Source organism: Notamacropus eugenii, chromosome 2 (genome assembly GCF_028372415.1).
Source record: "Notamacropus eugenii isolate mMacEug1 chromosome 2, mMacEug1.pri_v2, whole genome shotgun sequence".
NCBI lineage: Eukaryota > Metazoa > Chordata > Mammalia > Diprotodontia > Macropodidae > Notamacropus > Notamacropus eugenii.
This window is the reverse complement of record NC_092873.1, coordinates 500,361,877-500,382,047: the sequence shown is the minus strand read 5'-3', so window position 1 is coordinate 500,382,047 and position 20,171 is coordinate 500,361,877. Positions and strand designations below refer to the sequence as shown.

The window sequence follows — 20,171 nt, the reverse complement described above, 5'->3', positions numbered from 1 at the left end:
GTGGTTGCTAAAGACTACTATACCTGCATTTGTAGTTGGGTTGTCACCGCAGGACTTGAGCTTAAGTGTGTCTGAGTAGTGGAGACAGAGGCTGAGTCACTAACTAGGTGAGGAGGTGAAAGATGTGTGCCTAATCAATGGATAAACACAAAGAGTCACACCTCAGGGGCAGCAGGCTGGGCAAGGGTTAGAGTTGGAAAATGATTCTGCTTTTGCTGGGGTTTCTGAAAGCAGAGGAGGTTGGGACCTAGAGGTAGACCTGAAAGGGAAGGTTGAACTGGGCTTCATTAAGGTGGGAATAGCAGCTGTAGTTCCTGTCCCGTCCATCCCTAAGAAAGTGCCAACTGCTCTTCCAGAGCTGTCCCTATGGGCATTAGCAGTTGTCACTGGAGCCACACCTACAGTTCTTAGAGATTTGGGGATGTGAAGGGGAGGGCCATGGGAGAAGGGGGTCTCCCAAGCCTTTGTCCTCTTTCTTCTTCCCCTCCTCCTCTCTATGTTTTCTTCTTTGTCCTCTTCTCCTTCCCCTTCCCTTTCTTACCTCCTCTTTTTGCCCCCCTCCTCCTCCTCTTCCTCTCAAAATCCATTCTAGAAGGTCAGGCGAAAGCTACTCCAGATTTTCCCATTTTTGTCAGTAGAAGTAGTAGATTGAAATCAAAACACTGTATTTATGACTAAGTAGCCAGTGGGGCAGTTAAAAGTTACCTTGAGCTCCTAGGTAAATGAACCAATTTAACAAGTCCTTTAGGCTCAGGATTGTGAAAGGAGGTTGGAAGGTGGGTGAACTATCCTAACTTTGAAGCCTTCTTTAAGGCCAAGGGATTAGGGTGCAAACTCTGAGGGCAAAGATCATCATTCTTCCCCACCTTTGTATTCCCAGGGTCTAAGGTAGCCTTGTATGTACCAGATGTTAATGAATTTTTTAATTGAATTAAAAAGCTAATATCCAGTGCTATACCTTTCTACTCTAGTGAGATGTCCTCCCCTGGACCACTATATTTTTTTGGTGGAATGTCACAATTTCCTTCCCCTTTAGCTTTGTATTAAAAACTGATTTCTGGAGAAACTTTGAAATTTTCTTTAGATTCAAATGTAGAAATTAAGACAATGGTCTTTCAGAGACTTTCTAGTTCCACATTTATGGTCCTATGAGAAAGCAACTTTCTTCCATTACACACATGCACACCATGTTCAAATTCCCCAACTTCTAGTTACATGCCCTATTTTTCCTTCATATAACACCTGATAGATAAGATTGGTGTGACTCAGGGCTCAAGATTTGCATTCACATAACACCCTACTCAGTGGTGAAGAGAATGATCAGCCATTCTGGGACCAGACAAGTCACACATCTTACAACAAAAAATGAAGGAAGGAAGTGGGTTATGATGGATTTTAAAAGCCAGGAAGAGAATTTTATATTTGATCCTGGAGGAAATAAAGAGTCACTGGAGTTTATGGAATGGGAAAAGGGGAGAGTTATGTGACAAGATCAGGCCTAAGCTTTAGGAAGATAAAAATGAATATGAGAGAAAAGTCTTGCTTTCAAAGGGCTGAAAGTCAGAAATAGGGTGCTTTACCTATACGTGTGAACTACGGGAAATTGTAGTTATCCACAGAGGGAAAGTACTAGAATTAAGAGTGATCAAGGAAGGCTTAGTATAAAAGGCAAGATTTAGTTGGGGCCTAGAAGATACCAAGGAAGCATGTTCACATGACCAACAGGATGGAGGACTAGCTAATTTCTGCAATTCTCATAACTTTTCAGTTTTCTCCAAATTAGGAATTATTCACCAGAGAAAAAATTACTTCAGCTCTCTCCATGAACTAGAACATTAAGAACCCAAACAGGTTTGAAACTCAATAAACCAATAGCAGAGAAGGCCAATATTCCCTATGCTTAAAAGAATACCCATTCAGCCTGCTCTCCCACACTGCCCACTAAGGCTGCAGGAGCCAACCAACACTTACAATAGAACACAACTCCACAGTCCAACTGCCACTGACTCCCAGTGCCCAAAGATCCTAATTCTAAAGAGCAGATACTTGATCAGGTTCTGATAGTAGCAGGGCAGCACTGAGCCATGGACCAGACAACTGAGGAAAAGATTGAATGAGCTCCATATGGAACTGTGTGACATTTGGATAGGACTAAGGGAAGAGCCAGAACCAGTTCTTCTGGTCCCCCTCCCCATGCCACTTACTGCAGTAACCTAGGAGGGTCAAGTGTGAATTGCCCAGGATGGGAGTAGGCTGAGACACTTTGAAATTCATCTCCAAGGGAAACTGGAGGAGAGTGTCAGAAAGTCAGCAATAAGGGGTGGGGGGAAGACTGCAATTGCCAAAGATCTCAGGAAAAAGAAAACTCAAAGACCTTGAACATAAGCAGATATACCAACAAGGAAGCTGTTAACAGCACAGAGAAATACTGCCTCCTTATCTAGAAAAAAATAAAGGTACCTTGTATTCCCAGCCTTGGATGAGTTCAGGTGGGTAGAATTGGCCACTGGCACAATCTCTCTCCTCACTCAGAGACTTCAATCATCCTTAGCACTAGGAGAGAGAGGCCAGTTGAACCGGTTACTGCCATTTTTCATTGCACTCTGTTCTAGCTCAGCAACCAATCACAAAGGCCTCTCTTCTTCATACATTTAGTGCAGAGGAAGCAGTCATCTCTGGTCTTCCATCACCAAATTATTAATGGCTCTCTCAAACAGGATGTCCCACAGACATCTTAAACTCTATCTAAAACTGAACTCAATATCTTTCCCACTAAATCTTGACCTCTTCTAAACTTCCCTATTACTATGGAGGACACCACCATTCTGCCAGTCACCCAAGATCACAAATTAGGTGTCATCTTCAACTCCTTACATTCACTAACCTTCATGTCTAATTTGTGGTCAAGGTCTGTTGATTTTACCTTCATAACAACTCATAGATATTTTGCACACAGCCACCACCCGGTATAAGGCTCTGTGTGGGTTACAAGACCCTGACCCAAAATTTTTAATAAATTAAGAGACTTCTCAAGGTAAGAACAGAAAAGGTTTTATTCAATTCTCACAAGAAAGGGGTGTCCCTCCACCAGGATGGGGCTAATGGAAGGAGGCAGCTTACAGAGAATAAAATACCATCATATATCCTCACTCAGAGAATCCCATCCCTCCCACCACTATCCCACCTCTCCATTGGCTGGGAAGTGGACTTAAAATGTAAGCATGGAAAAACTAGACAAGACATGGGAAGGATCCACCTATCCAAACACACTTCCTTATTTAATACTTAACTAACTGCTGATATGGCTATTCTACAACTAAAGTAAAAAAGAGGGGAGGGGTGGGGAGGAGAGGGAGCTTAGCAGATGTGGCCATAGTATCAAACAAAGAGAGATTTCATTAACTTCCAAGTTTTGGCTAGTCCATTATGTCCTCATGTGCTAAAAATACCAGTGCTCAGATAGCACTCTCACAGAGAGAAGGGAGGGGAAGGGCCCTAACTGCCCACAAGCACTGGATTCCTGGAAATCAGGGATCCAGAGAGAGAGGCCTTATGGAAAAGGAATTTTATTTAGAAAATACAACATTCCCCATATTTTATTATGAGAAGTCTTCACAACGTCCTCATTTCACTCAGCTCCATCACCTCACATCATTATGATTCCATAGCCTGGTGCTTGGTCTCTCTGCTTCAAGTATTTCTCCACTCCAGGTTATCTCCCCCTCAGTTACCAAACAGATCTTCCTAAATCCCAGTGTGACCATGTCATTTTCTTACTCAAACTCCAGAGGCTGCCTATTGCCTCTAATATAAAACATAAAATCATCTGTTTGGTTTTTAAAGACTTTTATAGTCTGGATCCCCTTCTACTTTTCTAGTCAGTTCACCTCTGTGTAGTCTATAATCCAGCAACAATGGCCTTATTCCTCATATGTGACCCTCCATCTCCTAACTCAATACCCATTTCACAGGCTTTTTCCCAGGCACACAGTACTCTCCTTTCTTGTTTCTGTCTCCTACATATGATCTGGCTTTCTTTGAAACTAAAATACAATCCCACCTTCTTCAGAAAGCTTTTCCTCCTTTCCCCTCCTCTCCACACTCCAATAGCTAGTGTCTTTTCCCTGACATTTATTCACCTTTTCTATTTATCCTTCAGTTTAACTTAGACACCAGTAGGGAAGCTAAGGACAGACCCACTTGGAAGCAACTTAAACAGAACTTTTTCTGAAATAAGGAGACATAGATAGTGAGAGCTACAAGCCTAGTGACCAGCCCAGAAGGTTGGCCTAGCTCCTATAACCTAGCATTTGCTTATGAGATTAGTAACAAAAAGGCAAGGCGACAACAGGAAAAGCAGTTTCCAATGGCCCCGAATACGAAGACCTCCAAGGCAGAGGGAGGGAGGTACCAATTCCTGAAGGCAGGGCAAGTGGGATTTGGGAGAAGAAAAAAAGTTCAACTATCCAGAGAAAGAAGAGATCTTTATCAAATTAAAGCCCTTCTTGGTGTGGAGGATTTACTTTGGGAAAGATCTTATACTTTTCTCCCAGAACCAGATATTCTGTGATAGTCATTTCCCTCTCTAGTCAGATAATAATATTTAATAATAATAGCCTCTTTGTAGTGTTTAGGGTTTGCAAAGCACTTCACAAATACTATTTCATTCGATCCTCACAACAACCCAAGGATGGACGTACTGTCATTTCCCTTGTTTACAACTAAGGAAACTGGGGCAGACACTAGCATTTAGCACAGAGCCTGGCACATTGTAGATGCTTAATAAATGTTTATGGACTCACTGACTGCCTGGCAGAGGTTAAGTGACTTGCCCAGGATCACACACCTAGTTACTCTGGTCTTCCTGACTCCAGACCCAGCATTCCATTCACTGGGTCATTTGGCTGCCCCTATCATATAGAGGGGGAGAAGGTCATCTCCAGGCCAAAGATAGTGGCTCATTTAAGTTTATTCTAAACCAGTCTAGTAATTCAAGCTCAAGGGTTAAAAATTCATGAAGAGACATTTGGGGAATCATAAAATACAAGTAAAAGCTTTACTTACAAAATCAAAATAAACCACTTCCTTTCTCCTTCAACATTAACAAAGAAAAATCAGGCAGGACTTCCCAGAAAGGCTACACCTATCCGGAACTCAGCTCTCATTTAGCTCACAGAAACAGGAAATCCAGTGATTTAAATGAAAAGACAAGAAATTCAGACCCGCAGTTACTAGTCAGTGACCGAAGAAGTAACAACAGTAGCCAGAGAGGTCACTTAGAAGTTTCAGAGTTCTTTCCTGTGAAGTGTACTACAGATGGCCATTCCCATTTGAAGGGGTGGGAGCAAAGATGCAGGAGCAGGTCTGACAGTCTGGCTGACTTTACCCATGGTCACATAATTTATAGACATCTGAAGTAGGATGTGAACTCAGGCCTCCTTTCTGTGCAGGAGTATGACAGAAGAGAAGTGAGAATAAGCATGGATTGGCTGGGCACCCACATCCAGAAGGTGACATGCTTCCTCCTCCTTACAGGATGATAGATACAAAAACAATAATTAAATAGAGCATGCCCTCAAGGAGTTTCCACTCTAGAAACGGGATAGAGCATATATTTCAGAAGGTAGCAAGTACTAACAGCTGGGGGAACTAGGAAAAGTTGCATATGATAGGTGGCAGCTGAGCTGTGTTTGGCAGGAAGTTGGGTGTTCCAAGAGATGGAGTAGAGAGAATGCTTTGCAGACATGAGTGAATGCACACACGTGGGAGATGTATGCCATTTATGGAGAGCCTCTATTGACAAGTTTGATTGGAATGAACAGTGCATGAAAGAGAATGATAATAAATTAAGCCTGGAAAGATAGGTGGGTACCATATTGTAGAAGGCTGGAAATGGAAATTGAAGTTTTTTTTCTATTTTCTCCTGGTAATTCTAGAGACTGACTGAAAATTTTTGACTAGGAGTGACCAAGTGAGATCTGTGTTTTAAAATGTCAGTTGGGCAGCTGCATGGAAGAAGGATTAGAAGGTCAAGACAAGGAGATGGGGAGCACAATTAGGAGCCACCACAGCAATCTTTACTAGAGATTGTGGCAATCTGAACTAGGGAAGAGGCTTTCTGAGGAGAAAGAAGATAAAGCATTTGAGAGAAGTAAAGATAGAATCAGAAGGACTTGGGAACTACATATGACATGGTAAAAGATAGGAGAAAGTCAAAGATTACGCCAAAGTTGTAAACCTGGGTAACTAGAAAAAAGGCAATACTCTCAAGAAAAATGAGGAAATTTGGAGATGGGATTAGTTTAAAGAGGAATATAATGAGTTCCATTTCAGATAGATTAAATGTGAGTTACCTTTGTGAAGATTTCCAGAAAGTAGCTGGTAAATTGAAATCAGAGTTCAGAACATAGATTGAGGCTAGATATTTAAACTTGGATGCCAAATTCATAGATATGATCATTGGATCCATGGGAGGTGAGGAAATCATGAAAGAGAAAGGGAAGAGAAGAAAACTGAGGACAGTGCTTGGAGGATGTAAATTATTGAGAGTCTGCTTAATTCTCTCCACCAAGCAGTCCTCTTTTAGCACTGTCATTAGGCAATTCCTTTTGTGGCTTCTGTGAGTGAGTCACTGAGTTATGCGATAAAGAATGTTACTTTGAGTTTGCCTTACCTCCTTAAAGAAGTTATTTGGTTCATACTGGTGGCTGGAGTTTGTCTGGGATTTTTTAAATTATCAGATCTCTTATGGAAATCTGGAAAACTCCAGGCCTTAGGAACAAAGACAAGAATATTAGAGCTGACTGAGCAGTTAAAATGGTGTGTGTTCATCCTTTGTTGCCGAAGAAGACCATGCCATCAGAGAAATGATGACATGACTTGCACTTGATCTTGTTTTGAGTGAGGGAGGGCTGTGCAGGTCACCAGCCTCACTTCTCCTCTAGAGCCATCTGAATCCAGTGACCAGATATTCATCAGGATGACTGGAGATGACCCAGGATGAGGCAACTAGGGTTAAGTGACTTGTCCAAGGTCACACAGCTAGTGAGTGTCAAGTATCTGAGGTGAGATTTGAACTCAGGTCCTCCTGACTCCTGTACTTGGTGCTCTATCCACTGCACCACCTAGCTGCTCTAGTGAAAAGAGTAATCAAGGAAGAATAACCAAAAACCAAGAGGGATGGGGGTGGTGTGGTGTGGGGTGGGGAGGAAGACCAGATCACTGGCAACACAGAAACATTCACTTTGAAGTGAGCAAGAGCCAGTTAGAACTTTCCTGGTTTTCTCTTCCAAAGCAGTTTTCTTGTCTTCTGTAAGAATCTCTCCTCCTTCTTTAAGAGTCATAGGTTAGAAGGAAGGAGAAGGTGAATGAGAGCCAAGCTTGGCCCTAGAAAAGGTTAGGGGAGGTGAGGAGGAGAGAGATTGAATATGTGGGGAATATTTCACATGCTGTCACTTTTGTGCAACTGCTTTCTTCCCCTCATTTTTAAAGCTTTTTCCAAAACATGTAGCCTCATTCTCCTAGAACAAGGCCAGTTATATCTCCCCCTCAGGATTCTAGGGATCCCATGAACCATTTTGATGTGGTCTCTCCACTGTTAGCCAGCAGTGACTAGCACACCAGTTCCAATTAACTTAATTTTTAAAATTGGCTTTCACAAAGAGACATTTCCATCTAAGATATGACAGAAATGGAAATACAAACATTTCCCATTCACCCCCAAGATCTCAGAGTCACAATATCCCCTTTACTACCTCAATCTTTCAGGAGTGGGCTCAGATTTCACACTTTTTCCACAAAGTATTGGTCCTACCAAATTCATGCCCAAATATGGCATGAGTATGAGGTGAGTTCTGGTCTCAGCTACTGCTGGGCTGTGTCCTGAAGACCACTCTTCACTCCAAGGGCTCTCAAAACTGAACAAGTTGGCTCCAAACCCCATGATGGATGATATATACCTGGATATTCTGGTGTCCCAATCTCCTGCCCTTTTGAAATTCACAATATCATACGCTATAATCTCTTACACCTGAGACAAAAGCACACATGTAGAAGCAACGGAACTGAGGCTTTCTCCTAATAGCATTATTTCTCTCTCCTTTGGGATCACCACCAAGGAGAAGAAAGTCCACTCCCACTACACCTCCAACTAGAACTGGTTCTGGTAGATTGCTTCCTTGCCTTCTGAAGGCTCCCCAGAGCCTTCCTTCTCTCAGCAGACTGGGCAGCTGGACATGGATGAGATTATCTTGAATCCAGGGAAGGAGAAAGAATAGAAGAGAGGACCACAAAAGAGGTGCCCTCTAGAACTGTAGCCCATTTTGGACAAGGTCAATGTGGGATTTTGTCTTGTTTGACTCCATATGCTTGTTACAAGAATTTTGTTTTTCTTTTTTTTTTCCATGGGGGGAAGAAAAGAAGAAAGGAAATAAGCATTTATTAAGTGCCTACTATGTGCCAGGCACTGTGCTAAGTAGAATAATGATGCAAAGGTGGGGGGGGGGTAAGTATGAAAGACTTAGCTACTCTAGTTTGTACAATGATACAAGACAATTCCAGAGTACCCAGGATGAAAAATGCTATCCACCTCCAGAGAGAGAACTGATGAACTTTGGGTGCAGACTGAAGCACAGTTTTTTCACTTTATTTTTCTTGCTTTGTTTTGCAACATGTTAATATTTAATATGTTAATAATTAACATAGTAACATGAAATATTTTTTGTATGATTTCACATGAATAACTATTATCCTATGATTTGTCCTCTTAATAAACTGAGGAGAAGCACAAGGGAGGGAGAGAATTTGGAACTCAACTTTTTCAAATGAGTGCTAAATATATATGCATATATATGTACATATATACAATATTCATTATACATATAAAGTCATGCAAAACATATTTCCATATTAGTCATGATGCAAAAGAAAACTCACGCTTGAAAAATGCAATAAAAATAAATGAAGGTAAGTGTAAATCTGTGCTCAGAATTTTATCAGTTCCCTTTATGGAGTTGGACAGCAATTTTCAAAAGCTTTTGACAAAATATAACACCGATTCCTATTAAAAATCCCGAAAAGCATAGTAATAAATGAGCATTTCTTAAAATAATGAGTAGTCTCTATCTAAACCAAAAACAAACATAATCTGTAATGGGCATAAACTAGAAGCTTTCCTCATAAGGTCAAGGTGAAGGCAGGATATCTATTATCACTATTATTTAGTTTTGTTTTGGAACTGCTAGCTATAGGAGCAAGATCAGAAAAAGGAATTGAAAGCATAAGAAAAGGCAATGAGGAAGCAAAGCTATCGTTCTTTGCAGACAGGATGATATATTTAGAGAATCCTAGAGAATCAATTAAAAATTAGCTGAAACAATGAACAATTTGAGCAAAGTTGTAGGATATAAAATAAGCTCACATAAGCCACCTGCATTTTATAGACTACCAACAAAACTCAGTAGGAAGAAAGAAAAAGAGAAATTCCACTGGAAATAATGGCAGCCACCACCTTCTGAGCTAGGCTCCAAACTCTTGTCCCCTCCCTGAGCAATTCCTACACCTGCTAAAGTCATTTCCACCTCTTTCATCCTTCCAAACCACAGACAGCACTGGTTCCAAGATGTTCAATCAAGGAAGTCAGGCTGACAGTGGGCACACAGCCTCAGGTCCTCAAATGACTGCATAATTAGAAGGCTGACTTTTACAAGCACAAGAACACCTGCTAGAGCCATTATTTACCTCCATACAAGGCATACTTACTGTGAGTCTTGTGATGCTCCTGCTTACACACAAGTTGATACTTCTATTGAATTTGCATTACATGCCTAAAGTTATGGAAAGTCAAAGAGATGAAGTTACCATTATCCCTGTATTGGTTGAAGCTCCGAGTGAGTCAAAAGAACAGAAATTCAGAAAACTCTTTTTTTTTATTTACTAATTTATTTGTTTTCAGTTTTCTACATTCACTTCATAGGTCTTAGATTTTCGCCCCCTCCCTCCCTCCCCGAGATGGTATGCAATCTTGTATAGGTTCTACACATGCATTCTTATTAAACAATTTTTCACCTTACTCATGTTGCATAGAAGAATTAAAATGAATGGGAGAACCCATGAGAAAAACCAAAATGAAACAAAACATAGCACAAGAGAAGATATTCTGCTTCATTCTGTGATCCAATTCCATAGCTCTTTTTCTGGATGTGGAAGGCATTTTGCCTCAAGAGTCCATTGGGAATGTTCTTGCATTGCTGTGAAGGGCTAAGTCTACCAGAAAAATTCCTCACATACTGTGTATAAAGTTCTCCTGGTTCTGCTCCTTTCAGTCAGCATGAGGTCATGTAAGTCCTTCCAGGCCTCTCTGAAGTCTTCCTGCTTATCATTTCTTATAATACAATAGTGTTCTATTACATTCATATACCACAATTTGTTCAGAAAACTCTTCAGTAAATACGTAGCTGAGTCTAGTAATCTCTTTGTGGTTTCTTCTGATTTCTGACATTGGAGGTCAAAGGTTGTATTAGAATTAATATGATGAAACCCAGGAGGAGATTTTATAGATTCATTAAACACCTAGATAAAATGGGCATGAGTATTATAGGAGAATTAGACTCCACATCTTTTAGCAATGACTTGAAGAAATACTATAATACAACTCCAGGAAGACATCCTTTTGGGGTGCTACTAAATACTATCACAGAGCTTCAGAAGAATGGAATGCATATGAACTCTTTGTTTTTAAGTTATTCTCAGTCAAACCAAACACAAGACAGTTCAATGAATTATGCAGCTGGAGCACTTAACAGTCCACTAAAGATCTGAATACTCATATTCTAAATGGTGTCCCAGCCTAGGCCTTGAAAAGATATAGTTTTCACTCTTTGGGATACTAAAATCTCAAAATTATTACAACTTTCTTCTCATTTTTTCTAGCAGGTATAGTCCTTCCTTACTTTTAACTCAATGTAAAATTTTTCTTGTTTAGTGTCATGTAAGGAAGGCTAACATCACAATAGTTTATGATTTTAAAAAGTGATGATGGATATAAAGACATGATAGCAAACGGCCCTTGAATTCTTGTAAAGCATTTATCCTATTCAAAAGTGCATTCTTTCAAGAACCTCAGAACACACATGCAGTTTTCAGAATAGTTTTGTAAATTGTAAAGAAACAAGGGTGAAAGCTTTTTAATAATGAAAATGGCATTTACAAATGATATTTATTGGAGATAGATTTATATCCTTTGTACTATCATTTAGCCAATTATTTGAAATTTATTAACCGATTACTATGTGCTAGGCACCCATAAAGCAGGTCAGAGACTCTTATGTGCAGATTTGGACAGTCAGGAAAAGGGAAGCACGGCAGAGCTGGGAAGAAATCCAGTTTATATCAACAACTTGTATTTTATTCTACAATAAAGTAAAAATGGATATGAGTAAGAAAAAAAAATTCGAAGTCAACCAAGGTGGGGACCTTTCATAGATATGTCTATGGAAAAATTCTTCGCCAAATAAGGGACACAGTGATTATAAAGAGTGAAATAAGTAATCTGATTGTCTGAAACTGAAACGCTTTTATACTTAAAAATCAACTAATAGTACAAGAAGAGAAACAAATTGAAGGAGAAACCCTTGCATTAAATATCTCTGATTTTCCTTGAAATTTGTTGTTGTGTTTCAGTCATGTCTGGCTCTTTGTGACTCCAGTTAGGATTTTCTTGGCAAAGATACTGAAGTGGTTTGCCATTTCATTCTTTAGCTCAGTTTACAGATGAGGAAAATGAGGCAAGCAGGGTTAGGAGATTTGCCCTGGGTCATGCAGCTAGTAAATGTCTCTGGCCAGATGTGAACTCAGGAAGATGAGTTTTTCTTACCCCAAGCCTAGCACTCTATCCACATAGCTGCCCTTTAATGCCCTACATGGGATTAAAATAAATGTCAGTGGATAAGAGGTTTCAAAATTTTAATACTTTAATGCCAGCAGTCAGGGACCTAGGTCATCTACCTAAAGAATGTGTGCTGTGAGGCCCTGGGCTCTGTTTATCATGGTAGGTATAAAGGATGTGTAGATGTTTTTGAGGTTAGCAATAGAAAATACTTTTGTTGAATCTCTCACATCTGGTGAATAATTAGGCATTTCTTGCATTTCTCAAGCACACCCATACATGCACTTTAGTCTCTCATTCTAGGCTTAGGGAGTTAGGAACAGAAAGATCTGCTTTCGGTTTCAACTTCACTTGCCCCTCCCATACTTTCCTTCTTACTATAAATAATAGAAGCATTTTGACAAGCAACAGAGAGAAGGGAGGAGAGGAGAAAGAAGAGCAAATAAGGGAAGAGGTGAGAGAGAGAAAACTTGAGAGCATTCGTCAATTGTTTGGCCTGAAGCCTCCTCAAGTAGGTAAGGGCAATTTCCAAATTTTCTTCCATCCTCCTTGCATCTTCTCCTTGGAGCTTGAAGGCTTATCTCAGGATTAAAACCGAGTGAGAAGGGACAAGCGGCAGCTTGAATAATACATGTTTGGTTGGCACTGATTCATCCAAACAACTTCCTCTGGCCTTAGCTACTTAGTCAGAAGCCCAACACTGGTCCCTGGCTTTGTATTCTGGAGACACTGCAACTCATCCCCTCTCAGGCAGTTGGAAGTGCTGAGGGGGACAGGCTCATTCTACAGATGTCACTGCTCAGAAAACAGAGCAAGACAAGCTTAAAGGAAAAAGGATGTAGCCACAATATGGGAGATCTGGCATCTGGTTCTAGCCTTGGCTCATCTAGTTTCCTGATCCAGGCTAAATCCTTTAACCTCTGTAAGTCACAGGATGAAATCATAAGTGTGTACAGGCAGGGAATGGGACCACATGATTGCTTAAGGTCTGTAAAAGATGTGAAATTGATGACTCTCAGCCTAGCAGAGTGAAACCACACTAAAATTGGATTTTAACCATGTAGGGCTTGATCTTCTGCCACTTAGGCAATCTCAGTGGTAGGGGCATGCATTTGTTTTTGCTGGGAGAAGACCAAATCTATAAAGTTTGTAAAACTCTGTGAATCTATATCAGTCTGGAAGTGTACTATTCAGGAGTAGGGCAATGTGAGTTCCCAGAATACTCTGGGAGTGTGGGGTTATAGTTGTCAGCCTGGAGACAGTATAGAGGGAGTGCAACACATGCTCTTTACCCCCAGTGCTGGATGGACCTCTCTGAGGATGGCCCTGCTCCTCCTAGGTAGATCCTGGGGCAGGAACAGCAGGCACGGCCCTTGCTCTGGGGCCCCTTGACTCTAGGTGCTCACTGCTATTCAGCAGGCTGCTAGGGGAATGCTGGGAGGACTGCCAGGACTTGGCTCCATCCAAAGATTGGATTCTACATGGGGAAAATGCTGATTGAGCAAGCACTGTTGTTGCAACTCTCCATGACCCCATAGATCATAGGGCTTTAAGGCAAAGTTACTAGACTGCATTGCCACTTCCTTCTCTAGTGGATCATCTATTGTCAGCCAGTGATCACTATCACCAGCACAAGGCAGTGATCCAGGAGGCAAAGACTAGATTGAGCTAATGAATTAGGAGCAGTTCAAGATGAACCTTAAAAGAATTTGTAGAGAAAGCACAAAGGGGAATAACACGTGGTCCACTAGGTGCTTTAGAGAAAGTATCTCATTGAAGTCACACAACAACCCAGTGAAGTAAGCACTTTGCTATTGTGCCCATTGCACAGATGAGAATCAACCCTCCCTCCCTCAAAGCAAAATTGAGGGCAAGTCATGTGATTATTTCTCTGATGGCATGGTCTTCTTCGGCAACGAAGGACGAACACGCAGATGAGGAGCCTGAGGTGCAGACATTAAGTCCATGGGGACCCAGCTGGGATGAGTGGCTGACAGGATGGGAGCCCAGCTCCTCCTGTCTCCTGGTCTAGCCCTTTATCCAACTTGCCCCATGGCCTCAACAAGTCTCATGTTAGGGAATGGCATATCATGTCACTTTTCATTGTCCTCTCCTGACCCAGAGTATCGAGATAGGGACTATTTCCAATCCAAGAGAAATGGGGAAAGTGTACTTGCACTGCTCCCCATTACCTAATAGGCACTATAACTTATGAGGTCAAGGTTCATACAGAAGGCAGCCTACCCTCTCTTTATGACCCAGTGAAGGTTGCCTTGTTCCAAGCTCTGGAGATGTTCCCAGGAGTAAAGATCCACTGGTTATCTGTTTTGGATGAGAAACTCAGGGAAATCATCTATAAACCAGGAAGAAAGAATCCCTGGTGATCCTATGAGGCAGGGACAGTGACTGTCCTCTCTCCTGGCCTTATATACTGGACCCCAAAAAGGACCACAAAGTTCTTTACAATTTTACTACGTCTGTAAGGGTTGGGTTCAACTGGGGCTCTGGACCTGGGGCTCTGAGACCTCACTGAAAGGGACTGAGGTGGACAGCGGTTCAGTCTTATCTGAGCAGCCACTGAGGGGCTGTTTCTAGATTCCTATCATGAGATCAGAATTTGGGGTCCTTATTCCCTATTTAGAAGTCGGGTGACTTCCACAAGTGATTTTTTTTGGTGTGGACCTAAAGTTTCTCTGGTGTAATAATGTCCTTAGGAATGAAATTTCCTCTCCCTATAAAGGCCCTACAAATGTTTTGCAATAGACTTAAAGAGATCCAAGGATCATTGGCAAGTTGTGTGACTTAAGTAGGGTCACACACTCAGGTTATGTAGGAGACAGTATTTCACCTATGTCTTCCTGACTCCCAAACCAACTCTCTATCCACTCTTCCATGATGCCAATGATTAAGAACAGTGCCCTTCCACAGTCCAACAAAAGAGCCCCTTGGTTTCCACAAATTCAGAAGGAAAAACAGAAGTCAGTAAATAGAAACTGAAGCAATAATCAGAAATCTGGGTGGAGTGGGGGAAGGGAGCGATGCGCAGAAATCACTCTATAGCAGATCAGCCAACATTGAGAAGGCACTAGCACCAAGCAGTAGTTAAAAAACCCTATTTATCTCAACATATTTACCGCAGACACTGTCCCATATTATCCCTCCCTCACACAAACTCATGGTCATGGCCACAGTGGACCTGGACTAGCATAATACAAAGGGATGTAATTGCTGTACCAGGCAGAAATTTCCAGGGCAGGACTTTCAAAGATTGGGAATATTTTCCCTAGGTGACAGCACTAGGTATCAAGAACAACCTCACAGGACAGCTAGTTAAGGCAGCTCAGTGGTGCAGTGGATACAGAGCTGGGACAGGAGTCATAAAGATCTGTGTTTAAGCCCTGACGATTGCCTCAATTTCTTCTTCTGTAAGAATGGGGATAGTAATTGCACATAACTCCCAGACTTATTATGAGGTAATATTTAAAAAGTACTTTATAACACTTAAAGCATTACATAAAGGTAATTATTACATTACCTGGCATTATTATCAACATCTTTATTAGCTGCCATCAGCAGTTCTGTGGTCCTAAAACTAGAATTCCAGAAGGACAGAGCATCCTCTCTTTGGCTGTTACTAATATCTGACTCACCTAGGCAATCTTGATTGAGGATTGTGTGAATTCTGCATCTTGATTTCTATCTAAGGGGATCTTCTGAATTTGCAGGTGACCATGGCATCAACAGTGCCCATGGAGGCACCCATATGTCTGGTAGAAAACAGTAATGGAGAGCTGATCGTAAACCAACAAGGCCTACAGATTCTTACTTCCATTACCAAGCCAGTGGTGGTGGTAGCTATAGTTGGCATGTATCGTACTGGAAAATCCTACCTGATGAACAAGTTGGCAGGAAAGAACAAAGGTAAGTGGAGTCTTGGCCTCCAGGAGTCTGAATTTGGGGAACATTGTGCCACAGGGTTACAGTTGCTACAAGAAATGTCTAAGACCTAATGAAGGTTTAAAAGTTGACTTCTGGTTTACTGTTGTCTTCCAGTCAGTCAACAAGCATTTGCTAAGTGTCTACTATGTGGTAGAAACTTTGCTAAATTCTTAGGAGACAAAGAAAGGAAAATTCAATCCCTGCTCTCAAGGAGATCACAGTCTAAAGGGGGAGACAACATGCAAACAAGTGTGTACAAATGAGATCTATACAAGATACACTGGAGATAATCATTAGAGGAAAGGCACTAGCACTAAGGGAGCCAGGAAAGATTCTCACTAAAGTTTTCCTGAGAATGGAAAGAAAACAGAGAAGCCAAAAGGCAGAGATGAGAGGGGAGCATTCCAGGCAGGAGAGACTGAGTCAGGTGAAGGAGTGTCCATCAAAGGCTTAGATCATAGGCTGTAATACTTGTGAATTAAATCACTCCACAGCAAATGATTGAGGAAACTGAGCCCCAGAGAGGACTACTTATTATTGTTCACAGGTAGCAAACAAGAGAGGCAAGATTTGAACCCAGGTCAGGGCTCCAGTCAGGGCTGTCTGCACTATACTACATTGTGGCTTTATGTTTTGAAATGTATTTAGAGCTTACTTAGTTTGTTGCATATTCAAACTGAGCCCTGGAGAGTATCAACATGTTTACCTTTAGAATCTTCCCCCCTCCCCTTTCTTCCCCTGATGAAGGAATGAATTTATTAAGCACTACATGCCATCTAATGTTCTAAGTACTGACAATGCCAGTATGAAATCAAGATAGCCCCTGTTCTCAAGAAAGTCATCATAATGAGGAGAAAATACACAGAAGGGTTCAGCTTGAAGTCATGGAAAGACCCATTGAGCCTAAGGGTTCAGCAAGAAATCTGATAGTAATGCATCTTCTTTGTCTCTTCTGTTGATTAAAACCACCCTTGTAGAACCATTGGTCAATACCAAGGATTGTCTTGGGGGGTCTTTGCTTGCTGTGGCTACTGAAGAAATAGGGGTTACAGCATTTGCAGAGTCAATAGGCAGATCTAAGGGATGGCCCCCTGGACCAGAGTTGCCTGAGATGCCATCAGCAGTTCTGATAGAAATGGGCTGGATTCAGAACTGTTGGCCAGGGTGAAGGGGATGCTGTTGTTTTCAGGGTTCTGAGACTTACCTGCTGCCAAAAGGTGATGCCCAAAAGTGACTGTTGGTCAGCTGTTGGTGGTGGCAGGGACAGATTCCCCTGTCTCAAGGGTACTATTCCCCAGAACAATGGTTGCAGTGGCCAGGCTAGAAGCAAGGTGGACAATCAGGGTTAGAGATTAAGGGTGCTCCTCTTCTTAGGGGTTTCAGAAGAAAGAATCTGAGCTATCTCTTCAAGATCTGAGGGGAGGGAATGATCAAGATGGAGTCAGTGATTTGATCCTCCTGCTGTAGGTTGAATTCAGCTCAGGATAATTAACAGATCCAGTGAGGCTGAATTTCCAGTCCTATGAGAACCGTGAGTAGAACAGGTATATTTAGTGAAGACCCTTCAGGGGCCCTTTGTGTCAGCCCTGTTTGTCTCACCTGGCCCTGAGAAACCAAGCAATAAAGACTCTGTTTTTCTTAAAATTCTTTTTGTGTTACAAGGTAATTGAAAGACCAATTTTTCCCCTGAAGTATTATACTCAGTTTTGCTGGGTAGGTGGTTCTTGGTTTTAGTCCTAGTTCCTTTGACTTCTGGAATATCCTATTCCACGCCCTTCGATCCCTTAATGTAGAAGCTGCTAGATCTTGTGTTATCCTGATTGTATTTCCACAGTACTTGAATTGTTTCTTTCTAGCTGCTTGCAATATTTTCTCCTTGACCTGGGAACTCTGGAATTTGGCCACAATGTTCCTAGGAGTTTCTCTTTTTGGATCTCTTTCAGGTGGTGTTGTGTGGATTCCTTGAATACTTCTTTTGCCCTCTGGTTCTAGAATCTCAGGGCTGTTTTCCTTGATAATTTCATGAAAGATGATGTCTAGGCTCTTTTTTTGATCATGGCTTTCAGGTAGGCCCATAATTTTTAAATTGTCTCTCCTGGATCTATTTTCCAGGTCACTTGTTTTTCCAATGAGATATTTCACATTATCTTCCATTTTTTCATTCTTTTCATTTGTTTTGTGATTTCTTGGTTTCTCATAAAGTCATTGGCCTCCATCTGTTCCATTCTAATTTTGAAAGAACTATTTTCTTCAGTGAGCTTTTGAATCTCCTTTTCCATTTGGCTAATTCTGCTTTTGAAAGCATTCTTCTCGTCATTGGCTTTTTGAACCTCTTTTGCCAATTGAGTTAGCCTATTTTTCAAGGTGTTATTTTCTTCAGCATTTTTTTGGGTCTCCTTTAGCAGGGTGTTTACCTGTTTTTCATGCTGTTCTTTCATGTCTCTCATTACTCTTCCCAGTTTTTCCTCCACCTCTCTAACTTGATTTTCAAAATCCTTTTTGAGCTCTTCCATGGCCTGAGCCCATTGAGTGGGCTGTGATACAGAAGCCTTGACTTCTGTGTCTTTCCCTGATGGTAAGCATTGTTTTCCCTCATCAGAAAGGAAGGGAGGAATTATCTGTTCACCAAGAAAGTAACCTTCTATAGTATTATTTTTTTTCCCTTTTCTGGGCATTTTCCCAGCCAGTGACTTGACATCTGAGTTTTCTTTCCACCCTCACCACGCCTCCAGATCCGCCCAGCCAGCACTTGGGGTCTGAGATTCAAATGCTGCTTCCCAGCCTCAGGGCTTTGGAGGGGGCAGGGCTGCTATTCAGTGTGAGATTAAGTTCAGGTGCTCAGGTAGGGGCAAGGCCGCCTCACAGGCTCAGTTCCCTCAGGGGGTTTATGCAGACACCTTCAACAATGGATCCAGGCTCCTGCCTGCTTGAGGAGCCCTGGTCTGCTTCTGCCTCTGCTGCTGCCTCCTGAGGGGGCCTGAATTATGGGGGTACCCACTCCCCTCTCGGCAAGCCTAGAAGACACTCTCATCAACCTTTGGGCCCCGTGGGTGCAAGGACCCATGTGGCTGCTGGAGATTCCTTCCCTGAAGCCTGCTTGGATCTGCTCCTCTTGGTGCCAGCCAAGACAGGGCTGGGCTCATCTCCCAGTCTAGGGTGCGACAGACTTTTCGCGTCAGGTCTCTCTGGAACAGAAATCTTGTCTGCTCCATTGTTCTATGGCTTCTGCTGCTCCAGAATTTATTGTTCCAGAATCTTTTTTACAGATATTTTATGGGTGGTGGGTTCAGAGCTAGCTTATGTGTGTGTTTCTACTCCGCCATCTGGGCTCCGCCCCCCCGGGATAGATTTTCCATGAATAGATTGTACCCTCAAAGGTCAGCCAATGGGCTAAGAGGAAGGGGTTAAGGTGGGGGTATTGTATCAGGATCTATAAAAACTGCTGTTCAGGGCACACCCTCACCCTCCTCAGCCATCTTGAACATAGGCAGGAGTGCCCTTTCTCAAGAAAGCTGAATAAATATCTTCCCTTTTTACTCCTTTGGTCAAGACTGTAATTTTATTAAGGAGGTCATCCCACACAGCCAATTGGTCATCAGCTTTGTTCACTGCAGTAAGGATGGAGGGCCCCTTGTGAGAGTTGCCTTCCTCATTTTAGATTTGTGGGCCAGACTGCCAGGAAGGCTGCTGGTCTGAGGCACACTGCTGTTCACATACCTCCTGTCCACATGACAGCTGGTCAGCAGTTGTGGTGGTGGTAGCTAAGACAAAAGGCCCCTTCATTTCATTGTGAAGCAGGACAAAGTCCCAGAGTTCCAGGATCTTACATGTAAATTAAAGTATATACAGATAACCCTTGATTGAGGGCCACAACTCAGGGACTAAATGGATTAGTTCTGAACTGGGCAAAATCTCATTAATCATTCTCATTGACTGGTTTTGTTACTCACCATTTTTATTTGTTTTTATATTTTGCCTTATAATTTTCTGAGACATGAAACTTTTCTTCTGTCAACAGCTGTGAAAATATAACTTTCCATCCATTGTCAATTTTTCATGATTCAAGCTTTGAAACTATTTAAATCATTGATCGATTTGGAAACCAGTGGTGTATAATATACTGCAATAAGTCTCAATTTGTCACAACTTTGGTATCCCTCTCTGGTGGGGATTTCATTTTTACTGAGGTTCCACCCAAAAAGAGAAAATACTCAGGGTTACAAGATGTTTAAGCAGGTCTCCTACTCAAGGGAGGTACACGAAGGACTAAGAGCCTTCATAACATATCAAATCTGGGTACATTTAGCACTGACTATTTTCATTGCCAAAATGGCCTCTATCTATCACT

General features: G+C 41.9%; 1 protein-coding gene and 1 pseudogene across 7 annotated transcripts in view; both read left to right on the top strand.

Annotated features, from left to right (window-relative positions):
- Positions 1 to 9,772: 9,772 nt before the first annotated feature.
- On the top strand, positions 9,773 to 10,818 carry LOC140523222 (protein MEMO1 pseudogene; annotated as a pseudogene).
- Positions 10,819 to 12,263: 1,445 nt separating this feature from the next.
- The window catches only part of LOC140529956 (guanylate-binding protein 7-like), a 433,747-nt gene continuing 425,839 nt past the window's right edge, over positions 12,264 to 20,171 (top strand). For 2 of the 7 annotated variants that reach the window (XM_072649012.1, XM_072649008.1), the window contains exons 1-2: positions 12,289 to 12,395; positions 15,610 to 15,805. In XM_072649012.1, coding sequence (XP_072505113.1) covers positions 15,616 to 15,805 — 190 coding nt within the window. In that variant the 5' untranslated portion in view covers positions 12,289 to 12,395; positions 15,610 to 15,615. Of the gene's footprint in view, positions 12,400 to 15,609; positions 15,806 to 20,171 lie in introns of all 7 variants that reach the window. The other 5 variants (XM_072649011.1, XM_072649009.1, XM_072649013.1 and 2 more) reach the window with 4 other exon arrangements.